The sequence below is a fragment of the Scophthalmus maximus genome, chromosome 4 (genome assembly GCF_022379125.1).
Source record: "Scophthalmus maximus strain ysfricsl-2021 chromosome 4, ASM2237912v1, whole genome shotgun sequence".
In the NCBI taxonomy this organism is placed as follows: domain Eukaryota; kingdom Metazoa; phylum Chordata; class Actinopteri; order Pleuronectiformes; family Scophthalmidae; genus Scophthalmus; species Scophthalmus maximus.
Genome location: NC_061518.1, coordinates 24,233,543 through 24,247,500, shown reverse-complemented (window position 1 = coordinate 24,247,500; position 13,958 = coordinate 24,233,543). Strand labels below are relative to the sequence as shown.

General features: G+C 44.0%; 1 protein-coding gene across 6 annotated transcripts in view; it reads right to left on the bottom strand.

Moving 5' to 3' along the window:
• mtss1lb (MTSS I-BAR domain containing 2b) overlaps window positions 1-13,958 on the bottom strand; it is a 67,971-nt gene that overhangs the window by 40,664 nt on the left and 13,349 nt on the right. For all 6 annotated transcript variants that reach the window (XM_035627335.2, XM_035627339.2, XM_035627333.2 and 3 more), the window contains exons 2-3: window positions 7,950-8,011; window positions 7,608-7,681 (exon numbers count right to left, since the gene is read on the bottom strand). In XM_035627335.2, coding sequence (XP_035483228.1) covers window positions 7,608-7,681; window positions 7,950-8,011 — 136 coding nt within the window. The remainder of the gene's footprint in view (window positions 1-7,607; window positions 7,682-7,949; window positions 8,012-13,958) is intronic.

The window sequence follows — 13,958 nt, the reverse complement described above, 5'->3', positions numbered from 1 at the left end:
CTGGGCAGCCGGTTACTTAATGAGGGAGTGTTAAACACGTGTGATTCCATCTCCTCGAGAGGATAAATAGCTATGACATCTAGTTATATTTATAAATGAAAACTTAGAATACTAAAACCACGAAGGAGTCCTGCAGTTAATCTGACACTGTGTGGCCATACGTAAAAGTTGGGAGCTTCGCACTGAGCTGGCGCTTGTATCCGCAGTGACAGCACAGGCCTGCCGCTTGAAGACTTCCTCACAATTGCCCACAACAGTCCACTGTCCATTCTGTGTCTTCATCGCTGGCTTCACTCGATGCTCTATCGAGCGTGGCCAGTTTCATACAGCCGCCGCTCCGTTCCTCAGAGGTCTGGAACAATCCCCAACTGTTGGTCTGTGTCGTTTCACATTCCACATGAACTCAATTCTCTCCGCACAGCGCCCGTTGTGCCTCGAATCCGAGGTTCTCTGTTCCCCAGCAAGTCAAACGCTCTCTCCTCCTGGTCAACTTCTGAATGTGCTGTCTGCGGGCGGTTCTTTGAACGCCGGTGAACTGTTCTCAAAGTCAAAATGCCTACCTTGGTGAAATAACCGTAAACCCGTGAGGCCCCAGTCGGGATCATTGGCAGCCTACATGTCACACCGGTGGTATTATTAGTGGTAGTGCTTCTCAAAATCAAGACCACATTTCCCATAAACTTCATAGCTTCCTGGCTCCCCCCCCCCAGCACCCTTCCTCTGGCTTCACTGAAGAAGATAAACATGTTCGAAATGAGTTTCCCAGCTTCTTTTTTCTCTCCTTTTCACCATCTGCAGTTGAGATGAAACGTCGGCCCTGCTCCTGCCTCCTTCCAGTCCGGTACTAAAAAAACATCCAGGCTTGTCCCTTTCTGTGTACATTTACAGATCATTTTCCATCATCAACTGTTCTAAGGTGTAACCACAACGGTGTGTCTGTTTGGCATCATCAGCCAGAAAACTCGCAACGGAGCAGTGCGACTGCGTGTGGTCCAGTTCCGCTCTCTCTGGGCTTTTTCCTGTTTTTTCACACCCACAAACTAAAAACGCCCTCCAAAGTGTGTAAATCTCAAAATGCCAGCTTGGGGTTTCGGTGTGTGTGTGTGTGTGTGTGTGTGGGGTCAATCTGGTTGACCTCCCAGTTACTCTTGCTGACATGTCGCATAACTGAGCCACAAGCACATCGACATGTCAAACAGATTCTCGGACAGAACACGTGGAAGAAGAGGCCGAGCTCTTCTTGTGTTGTTTTGACATTTGAGGGTGGCAGAAGAATACAAGTTTTTTTTTCCATGTATATACTGTATCTGTCCAGATAAAGGTTAAAACATGTCATATTTTAAAGGAATCAATAAATAACGCCATATCAATGTTCTCTTTGCCTGAAGAGTGTGTGACTCTGTACAAGCACCCTTTTACTACATTCACACTACCACATTTTGGTTTTAAAACACCTCGCTTTTGCTACATCTATGCCTGCATGGTGTCCACAAAACTCTGGAGTCTTCATTTTCTGTCACAATTTGTATCGTTGTATATTTTATATCTAAATTTCTTTGCAGTTCCTTGCTGTTAAATGTGCTGTACAAATGAACTCGCCTTGCTGTAGTGTTATACCTTAGGTCACTGCTGTTTCCTTGTTCACAGCATATTCTAATAATAATAATATATTTGATTTATAAAGCGCTTTTCATGCACCCAAAGCGCTGATACAAAAAATAAAAAAAATAAATAAAATAAAATAAAAAAAATATATATATATAATATATATTATAATATATTCTGCAACTAAGGCCCTGTTGAGACATGGTATTACAGTAACATGCATCTCGAATGCGTCACAAGCGAGAGCCGTAAGTACGTTGGTTCACAGCTCGCATTAGAATGTGTCCAAACACGTGTCTCAAGTGACCAGTGATTGGATCACACTGTATATGCAAATGAGCATGTTGGATGTTGTTATCAACCAGTCGGACCCTACAGAGAGGTTTGTTGTGTGTGTGTGTGTGGGGGGATGTGACAGAGAGAGAGGGAGAGGGGGCTTCTCCGGTGCGTTCACACCTCGAGCTGCCGACATGTGATCCCCAAAAACGGATGTAAATACTGGGCCTGAACAGGGCGGACTGCAGAGAAGATCATCTGCTCCCTGTCCACACTGGCACGCATGCATACCCAGTGTATGTGAATGCTCACGTGTCACTGTAACAGGCTTGTTAGTATGGATGGAGATTGTCTGCAAAAATGCATGTCTGGAAAAAGATTGTTTACTACTGTTCTTCGGGGGGGGGGGGGGGGGGGGGGGGGGGGGGGACAAAGTGTTCAACCCTTTTCAAGGATCCATGTTTTGTTTGAAACCAATATGGGCTTCAACTGTCTGAGTTGGACAAATGAAGGGGATTTCTTCAAAAGGATTTCTCACGTTTAAAATACCACAGTACCAATTTAATTGTGTTATCAGCTGCCATTTTATTACAAGTCGAAAGAATGAAGGGCGTATTCAGCTCTGCCTATATGTGTGAGTGCATGAGAGAAAGAGAGAGAGAGAGAGAGAGAGTGTGTGTGTGTGTGTGTGTGTGTGTGTGTGTGTGTGTGTGTGTTTTATAGGATTTATGAGATTCATTATGAAACCTTGTATTGAGATGCAGGCGGGCAGCCTGGCAATAAAACCGCCTGCCATTCTGCACCATCCGATCATCATCCTCATCAACACACACACACACACACACACACACACACACACACACACACACACACACACACACACACAGGCACTTTATTGCTGTGCCGAGTGTGCACAGTGAGAGTCCTGGGATTGACCCAGGTTTTACTGCTGCTAGTGTGAAAAGATGGAAGAGAGGAAGGGAGAGGATACAGACATGCATTATCATCATCATCATCATCATCATCATCATCTTCACCATCATGATTAAAGAAATAGAGATGAGTCAAACAGTGAAAACAGAAGTCAGGGAAAACATATTTTTATTCAAAGAATAACTCAGTTTTGTTTAAATATAACACTTTTTCTGGGTAGCTCTGATATTCCTAACCTCCCATCTATCATGTGACAATAGAAAACGTCTCACGTTTCACATTATTATCTTTTGTTTGTCACGTGTCGTTGAGCCACTAACCACTCTTCACGGTTATATTTTTTCCTCAAGGAGGACGATGGTTCACCTTCTTCGGCACAGCACTGGCGCAGGCATTACATTTGCATGAAGGCCACACATACAAACGCGGAGGAGAGTGAAGGTCACACAGAAGAGGGTTGATTCCAAACAGAGGGACTCCCGCCAGCCGAGACAAAACAAGGAGATGGTGCCTACAAACAGGGACTACCTCTGTTGCACCAGACCAGAAATATGTACTTTGCAAATCAAGCCACAGACCAGTCCCCACCACAGACTTTTCCCACCTACAGAATAATCATGTCAAACACCGTGGAGAGAGTCTACGGATGAGAGCCACAAATGTACGGGCGAGTGTTCAAAAGGCCTCTCAGACATTGGTTAGAGTCTTTACCTGACACGTGGGAAAATAACTAAGACAACAGCTGCTGTCGGGACTTCACTCAAAGCCCTGGTTCTAATTTACCAGGAAGAAACAACATGTGTCTGGATATGAAATGACCACTGTACTGTATGATATCTTGGTCATATTGAACAGCTAGAATCACATGTAGGTCATGTTGTCCATTTGCCTTTTTGGCGAATTGTCCAAAAATCAATAAAAAGTACACGACTTCACTTTGACTGCTGTCTTCTCAAACGGTCAAGCAAACATAAACCAAACTGTCTCTATTTTCCTTTCGAATGGGCCTGTTTCAAATTAATATCAATATCCGAACGGAGAGACAAAACAGTCTGCGGTCTAACTTTCCTTCAGAAAAGGCCGCTGGGGCCAATAAACCGCGGCTGCTCAAAACTCGCCGTGCCACAGCAGCTGAAGTCGGACACGATGTCTTTCCTGCAGTTTTTTTTTTTTTTTGGGGGGGGGGGGGGGCATTTTGAGCATAAAACTTTCAAATCAGCTTCCAGACATAATTGAAGTGAAATAAAATCATAGATCATCACTTATACTGAAGCAGGAATGGAGAGAACGGTGCCAAATGGACAGGTTCATCGGACTTGGCGCAAACACGCGCGGCCCCCGATGACCTGATCGGGGCAGCAGGAATGTTGCGCTGTTGTTTGTTAATGTGCTGTCATTTCATCGGTATTCAATCTCGCTCTGTATCACACACGCACGCATGCACGCACGCAAGCACACACACACACACACACACACACACACACACACACACACACACAGACAGTTTGCCCTGGGGAAACTGAAAGTTTGGGCTATGAGAGCGTAGATGAGCGCACATCTAAAAGTGCACTCAAATTCACCCCTCGCCAGGGAATTCACAAACACTCGCACATTTCCTCCTGCTGGATTTCCACCCACTTGCTAAATCTCTCTCTCTCTCTCACACACACACACACACACACACACACACACACACACATGCACACACGAGAAACCTGTTTCTCCCACCCGCGAGGCTGCCGTCTTCAACTTTATCACTTTGAATAAATAAGAAAACTGAATATATCTGGCACCGAAACATTAGGGGCCCCCTAACACAAGGCCTGGCCCAGATCCAAGCAGGACAAATCCACCAGTCTCCCTTTCCCCACTGGTCACCTTACACAACGTGTGACGCAGTTAACGGCTTTGCTCATTTGTGTGTGCTTGCCGCTTGTGTGCGCATAACGTTGTACAATTCTACAGAGAAGAGTATTCATAAATCACTGTTGCATAAGGCGTTGTCACTGAGTCCGGCAATTAATGTCCCCTTTTCCCCACATTTGTCTTCATATCAGGAGGAACACTCCACAGGGGGGGGGGGGTTCATGTGTCCTGACTTGTGTAATTCCTCCGGTCCATGTCCTCATCTGACCCCCGGGGTGGGCAGTTAAAACACAAAAAGAGAAATGCTGAGCACCAATTACAGCGGCTCGGTAGTCGAGGGAGGGTCCGCAGAATTGCCGGCCGATCACTCGGGGCTGTTCTTGGACACAGCAGCAAGCTAACCTGCTCTCAGTTGTGGTGATTACAAGAGGTTAGGACCATAATACAATTCATCCTGGGGGGGGGAACTAATGTGTGTAACACGTTTCGGGGGCAGACTGTTAAATGCTTCAACATGGACGATGTGATGGAGCAACGGACCTCCCGAGAAGTCACGCCACTACCTCGACTAAAAAACTGGAGCTTTCCTTCTTTTCTTTTGCGGCATATAACCCTTTCCCTCGATTGTGAACGATGTGAACATGAACAGTGCATGGACTTGACATGTTCCACCTGATGCAATAGCATTGTCATGAATGGTTACGCAAGTGCCTTTGCACTGTAAGAAAAAAAATCGGGCCATCTTGACGTGCAGACACATTCCAAATACTGAATAATCGCATTGGCTTCCGGCAGCTGATAAAAAGATACACTGTGCAACACTTTGTTCCACACCAAATTTGGACAGCGGAATGGAAACACACGCCCATACAGGCTCACAAATGGGAGTTTTCGGTACAAGAGCAGAGCACGGGGTCGTCAGTACCCTTTGGACGTGATTCACACACACACACACACACACACACACACACACACACACACACACACACACACAAAGACCGTCATGAGTGGCACACTGATGTAGAAAACAGAGGGCATCAGTGCTGGTGCCGTCTCCTGCCTCCGTCCATTTAACAAATCTATTAGAGAACATCAGACACTGTGAAAGAGCGGCGACTGTGCGGCAACCTCGCAAATGGACTCCAACGGGAGTGACTCAACAGCAAGAGAAAGTACAAAGAGCCTCTGATGCGCAGTCTGCATCTTCGTGCCAACTTCATCCGTTGTACATTTGCCTCTCGTGTGCGTGCGTTCGTGTGTGTGTGTGTGTGTGTGTGTGTGTGTGTGTGTGTGTCAGCGGCAGCGGCATGTGCAATGAGCTGACAGGGCTTTGTGATTTCCTGTCTGGCCTATAAAAGCAACACGAGCCGCTTCCTCTATCCTCTCCAGGAGCCCACCTGGGGCCACACGCACAGACAGCCATCACACACTCTGTCTGGCGGCGGCACCTCGTGGTGTCGCCACGGCCCCGGTCGTCTTTCCAGTCTCCCGCAGTGGTACCATATATCCTGATGGCTTTCAGTGGGTGGTGAGTGTGTGTCTGACCTTCTCGGCTCTCGGCCCACGCGCTAACAAAACAAGTGCCAGGCCCTAAGCCTACACGCAGAATATCAAGCGTGTCCACTGTGTCCAGCCTAAAGAACGCATTTCAAAAAAACTATCCATTGACCGTAATTCAGTAAAGTTGAATGGGTTTTGGCTGAATCCGTTCAGAGACAACAACAAAAAAGTTTGAGCTTTGCATTAAAAAATATCCAAACAATTTCAAGTTCTTTGCAAAAATATGGGTTTCCCACTGATAAACAACCAGGATTCGGGGGGGGGGGGGGGGGGGTAGAAAGCAAACTGCTACAATATAATGATAGTTTGATGATGGACATCCGTATTTAGAAAAGGAGCGACATTGCTGTTCATGACATTTTCATCACTGTCTTAACTTTCTGGCTCTGTCTCGCCAAAACGCGCCACGTCGGATTCCACCAAAACAACAGCTAGCAGCACATAATGCAAACAGAGAAGTAACACAAAGTTATCAGACTACTTAAAATACCTGCCGTTTGCCTACTACACAAAATGAAAGCACATGCCTATTTCTTGTTGCTGGTTTGTCCTAATTTTTTTTTATTTTTTTTTGTAGAATTCAACTGATTCTCGTGTAGCAACTTTACACTCAAATCAAATTAGTCCCAAGTTTTTTAAACTAGTTTCCAAGTACAGTGTTCTAGTTGCTGTTTAACTCATAAACTATAGTCGTGTTTCCAAAGCAGGAATTATCTCCAGGAGCAATGAGACATTGCTGGGTCTGAATAAAAGTTCCAGGTAAATCTTTTTATGCCCCAAAAAGTATTTTCTTGGGTTCTAACACTTCACGAAAGTACAGGAACCTTGGAGATGAGTTCATCTGTTTTCATCTGCTTGATGGACTAGAGTGGAGCTGCTTGTTGCAGCAGCCTACTTTGCTCATTTGGCTTTTGAACCGCCGTGGAAATGCAGGTGCTGCTCTTCCATTATAGTTCCGCGGAAGAAAAAATTTCCTGGGGATAAAATTTGGGGGTACTTTTGGTCGAAACATCTGTACGTTTACGCTTCAAACATTGTCCGATTTACAGATACGGCACACTGGCAGAAAACTATCAACGAGCGACTGCTTTGAAGTTTGGGACAAAATGTACCTTTACGCTGCTGGAAACACTTTCGTCTGTCAAAGAAGAACTTTAGCGGGCTGCCTGATAATATCTCCACAACAAAATAAGATTCCTAACAGCCCTCTCTCATGCGGAGGGCGCTTCAGAAGAGCAAATCACAACACATACCAATGCATACAGCTTTCAGAGCAGCAGACTGGTTTCACACACACACACACACACACACACACACACACACACACACACACACACACACACACACACACACAGCTTTAATCCTACCTCTGGTGTTGGTAGCCATGTCTGCCACCTTCTGAAAGGCATCCAGGAAGGCCACAGCAGCCAGAACAGTGGTTCTACATGAACACAAATTGATAATTAGCATAGATGAAATAGTATCATGATCAGCCTTCAGTGTATAGGTCGTTGTCGTCGAACTTGGAGGAGGATCAATTCATGTGTTGCTCAGCTTAATGTCTTTGTGAAAAACAATAAAAAAAACAAAGCACAAAGCAAGCATGCATCTCAGAATTTTGACACAATGTAAATATGTTAATTAAAAAAACAGAGTTCTACTCTTGTACACACACCCATTTATTAAATTTTGTTCTGAAAGAAACTTACCGGAGCTGGGAATGCAGCTTGGTGGCCTTGGCGCTGAAGTCCTCCCACACAGGATAGGAGCACTGGCAACACACAGACAACAAGACATGAACATACCATAAACAACAAAACTGTACAGTATCCGGCAGAGATGGGATCATAAGGGTCATCTCGGCCTTTTTAAAGGTCACGTAACTTGATGCATTAGCAGTTAAACTGTATTCACGACCATTTTTACTGCCATTTATTAATTATATCTAATCATCTGCTTATTGCCGCATTGTGAATTGGTGCCGAACGGTCACGGTACGGACAATACGGTTCGGTGCAGGCAGTCATACTATAGGCGGTATCAAAATGTAAAAAACTGAGTTACGTAGATTGATGACGGTAACGCGGAACCAATACTTCACACGCGCAAGTTCTTTCCGGGCACCTTAAACTGTGAGCCCTAGCTCCAGCTGATTGGCTGAGTCAGTCACACATGACATAGAGAGCGGAAAAAAGGACCCACGGCAGCCGGAGGATCCGCCTGTTTCTTTTTAATCAGCGGTACGACAGCATCTTATCGACAGAAATATTTTTAAAGTATTTTATTCATTCGCATGATTGTCGTTACAATCATGACCAGACGCAAGCTTTTATTTTGAAAAGGAGAAGATCGGGGACGGCACAAGGCGAGAGGGCATGGGGCGAGATGGCATGAGACGGCCGCATCCGCTATTATTCTATGTATTTCGTACATTTAAAACATACAAGATGTTTGTTTTTTCAGTTTCGTAGCCGATTGTGACTTCTTTGTTTACATTATATTTTAATATGACTTATTTAAAAAATATGACCAATGGAGAGTGACTGTTCACTGTTTACATTTTATGACTTGATACACTTCAAGCAATATACATATATACACATAAATCAAAAGAATCATTTGCATTTTTTTTGTTGCTTTTTTCCCGACTGTACCCAACTCGTACCGAACCGCGAGATGTCCACACTGTGGTGCGTACCAAACCGTGAATTATGTGTACCGTTCCACCCCTAGTAGATGTGCGTCCTTCTTGCATCCTTGATATATTTAAATGTATTTAAACATTTTACTGTACAAAGCGTTGTTGAAATGGAATGCAACTGTGTACACACTGTGTGGTGTAAAGTAATTTAATACATCAACTTCCAGACTGTACTTTAGTACACTTTTCAGGTGATCAAACTTGATTTGTGCTCAGTTACATTACAGTAGCTGAAGAATGTATTGTGTATAATGTTGTAATATATGTATTTCACTACTACATTGACACAACAGATAAAGTTACTAGTTTCTTTGCTAATTAAGTATTTGCATACCAGCTTCTTGATGTTGATACTATGGAATCAAGTAGGGTAAATTCAATTTGTGCTCAATTAATTGATGATTTTTTTGTATATGAATGTGTTGTTTTTCCTCTGATGAATTCAACTGTAAATTGATTATCCTCTGGTTCTAGACTGTTGAAAATCATCTGCATCATGAAAAGGCATCAATACAAATATTACAATACGCATAACTATAGATTGAAGCCAGGCCTCCTCTTCTCCCTATGCAGCCAGCTAATCCACCGACCCAAACACACACACACGGAGCGCGCACACACTTTACAGCCTCTGGCATCAGGCAGCATCAAAGGGTCTGACTGGAAGCAGCCAGGATCACTAACGCAATTCAAACCTAAAGCTGTGTCTCTAATGGATGCTTGCTCCCCCATCCTCCCACACCTCCCTCAGACTGGATGCCTGCTCTATCTCACAACCCCCAGCCTCAGCACGTATTACATTATACTTGATCCAGGTTAACCCATAACACTGTTAAATGCTTGCAAATTTGGTGTGTGTGTGTGTGTGTGTGTGTGTGTGTGTGTATTTGTACATTTATCTTTGTGAGGACCGCTTTGAGTCCAGACCTGATGGAGTGAGGACATGTATGGAAAGTAAGGACATTTGGATCGGTCCTCAAGGTCAAGCATTGGTGGTAAGGTTAAGGTTAGAATTAGGTTTAGGTCAAGGTTGGTTTGGGAAATTTATTTCAGCTGATAATAAAGGTAAGGGGTAAGGTAAGGTGCTAGGTAATGCTAGGTTATGTCCAATGAATGTCCTCACTAAGATAGAAGTACAGGGTTGTGCGCGCGTGTGACTTGTTTTTTCTGTGATGTCCAAATAACCATTATAAGAATATGAGTGTGTGTGCGTGTGTGTGTGAGGGGGGGGGGGGTGGCATCCTGTAGTGATGTCAGACTGGCACAGACAGTAAGGGCTGTATGCTCTTTGATCCGGCCTGTTTGATGTGGCTTAATTTGGTCTGAAATCACAGTCTTATTCCCCCATGGTACCAATATCTAACCGCTCCACCCAGCAAACACACACACACACACACACACACACACACACACACACACACACACACACACATACACACGCACACACAGAGAGAAACAGATCCCTCCCCTTCCCGGCTGTTTGAAGTGGCCCATGGAGCTTAAGTAGTGTGGATGGGAGATAAAGTGAAGTGACGCCCTCTTCCTTATGCACACACACACACACACACACACGGACACACACACACACACACACACACACACACACTCATACCACACCCATACATACACACGAGCAACTTAAGAGTGACTCAGTGACGTTTGAATGTGTATGAGCGTTTAAGGTTTCAGGACCCAAAACACAGACATTCGACAAAGGCAGGTTGGTGTGATGAAGATGATTAAATTTAACTAAACAGGATACTGGGGTTGGCAGTCAGCAAGTCAAATTAAAACTGACACCTGAGAGATGAGCTGACAAAGAGGACGGGAAGCTCAGGCTTAAATACACAGGGGAGGCTGGGATAATTTGACAAAGGTGAAACACATCGGGGCAGACAATCACAAGAGCAGGAAACGAGATAAACACAGGAAGTAAAGCAACCGAGACACACAAGTCAAGTAACTTCAAATTAAAACGGAAAATGTTAACATACAGAGTGAAAGCAAAGCACAAAAGTTCAAGAGAGTCACTAACAGGAGCAGATCATGACAGTAATGGTATATGTCATTTCTTCAAGTCACAAGAAATACAGCAGTGCTGTGAATATGTTGAGTTGAATGTGTGTGTGTGTGTATAGCTAAGCATATTGATAAAGAATCCACAAAGAGTTTGTATTGTTAAAGGTATAATATTGAGATAAGATCAAATAAGACGAGATGAGATATGTCTTTATTTGTCCCACAAAGGAGAAGTTTGAGTGTTTACATTAGCAAATTTCAAAAAAGCAATAAGATATGCACAAAGCAATAAGGTATGTACGTTACAAGAATGTGCTTTTATGTTGAAAAGTAAAAAAAGTTAAAAATATATAGCCTCATCTAGTGAAATATCCTGTGGCCACATTTATAAAGGATTATAGAAAAGCCAAAGTGAAAACAGAAGTGTCATGAGGAAGCCTGATTAAAAAAAATAATTCAATGTAATGTTGTTTATTTTTGATATTTCTATTTTTAGCAGTAATTGACAAAGATCAATTCCCCACAGGCCCTGGGGCCGGTTTTCATGCAGAAGAGGAATACAATGAATGCACCAACCGTACAGACAATAAGTGTAAGCTAGAAATGTGCACCCTTTGTTGTATAAGTTATGGGCTCTGTGGTTTCAGCGTTGCCATGGGTGCACATTTATGCCAGTGTATTCTTGTATTTATTCAGCTCATCTGCCAGTTTTTCAGGACACCCCTTTGACGGAGAACAAAATGACCACACAAGCCCCAAATTTGCTGCCTCGGGTACATTCTCGTGCCACTGCTACTTCGTATACACTGATCTTAAACATATCATATTTCAATGTTTGCCAACATATGATTGTTAATATGTAGCGGATTATGGTAAAGGAGGCTTAGAAATGAGAAAAATTAAGATAAAACATTTAATTTGTTACCCGGAAAGCAGGAGAAAATGATTCAGTAGTATGATGAAAACCATGGATAAAATATTAAATGATACCGTATGTTACTGGAGGAAGTTCCATCATATCTACTTTTGAAACATTATTTGGGCCTTCACAATAAACCCTTTATTGAAGGCAAACTAAATCTGTCAAAGTGTACAGACAGACAGCTTCCCTGTGAGCGTCTCTGTAACAATTCACCATTAGTGTAATATCTGTGGTGAGGTTTGCGTAAAACATGATGGCAGGCTGCAGAAAACACTGTGATTATTGAACAGGTGGCTCGATAAAATACTACATTGGCTTTTGACTTTTCCTTGCGCTGACAGCAATGGGCACGTAGTTGTTCGTCAATCACTTCAGCCTGTTGGCTGTGTCCAGCGCAACATCTCCGCTCCGATCGCTTCGCGAGCATGTGTGCGAGCGTGGGAAGTTGTGCACTGCGTGTGCAGCCCCGAGGACAGAGAACCAGGGCACACGCGAGCGAATCCAGACAAGGCTCAGTTTGACATATGTGCCCAATTTAACCCGTGTGTGCACACACGCCGACCGTGTGTGAGATCCTCCCATCTTTGTGCTTTATGAAGCATGTTCATAAAACCACGGGGCGAATGTGAAAGTCGCATGGAGACAATATTTGCCTCAGATAACACTAACCAACTAAACCACATGTTTTATGTTAAATTACACCGTTCAAAATTGATGCATACAAATGCAGAATTTCTTATTTGATATATTTGAATATTAATGCCTCTTTTCACGACTCTGACACGCACCAAGGACCAAGATCACCATGGCTACTCCAACGATAAGCATTGACTTAATCCAAGAGCATTTGTCCTTGCTTATTACTTTATTAAGTAAAACAAAATAACTCCAAGGGGTTTTTCTGCATTTCTGAATAGCTTTTTTTCAAAGAACTGCCTCTCATATGACCCGCAGGCCAGAGGTCCCCCACCCCTGATCTACAGCGAATTAAGGGACGGGCTGTCTGTACAAAGTCAAAGTCCCGTGTCATGTGACGGAAGGAATCCTTTGATATCAGGGTCGCACTGCGAGCTGCATAAATGTGTCTGTGTTCATCTGTGTCAACCGGAGAGCTCAAAGACCAGGAGGCCGGCGACCATAACCGCTGCTCTCATATGACTGCACGACTTGGAACATCGTGGCGGCCGAGGGGCAAATACATCAGCATGTGAGAGGCGCAGAGCAGGAGACAGTGAGTGTGTGAAAAAGCTTTTGGATTGTACACTATTACATCACCACTTCCTGTGTCACAGAAAAACTCAGCAGGCCGCGCATGATTACCTCTTATATACACACACACACACACACACACACACACATATAACTATACAGATACAGACACACACAATTCAAAATCAAAACTAAAAAAAGGATCAAGCTTTCTTCCCTCCCTTCTTTTCCAGATTTCTTTGAAGACTAGGATGGATATCAGACTCTAAACGCATCAGATTCTTTTGTATCAAGGCACAATTACGCAATCACCACGTGTTTTCATTCCACTTATGGGATAAGATGAGGGGAATTTTTAAGCTCTATGCTAGACCTCGATACTTCTCCTTTCCTTCTCCCTTGACGCCCTTCCCTCCTTCCTCTCTCCTCTACCGCTGCCCCTGTAAGGATGAAGCCACACTGAATGTGGCAGGCTGTGAGAGCTGCCGCCTCCCATCCATTTCCCACGGAGACCGTCAAAGGGCAGTTCAGGTCAAACTGATTTGGAAATCCCGGCGAACCACACCTGATGTGTGTGGTGTTTGTAATAAGACACGGGGCTCGGGTAGAGAGATGTATAGGGGGATTGGACTGACTGGATGAGGGGTGTCAGAGTTCTTAGGTTATAAAGTTAGTGCCGTCTTAATAAGGGATTGGATGGGCCCGAATGAATGAATCAAAATTAAATTTGATGTGTGAAAGCAAAAGAGGGTTTGGTTTGTGATGGTTCAGTCTGACTCACCAGAATATAAATAAGCCTGCCGCTGCGCAAATATTTCACGTGGCATTCTTATCCTCATCCGCTAGTCTGCACGTTACCATTTTTTA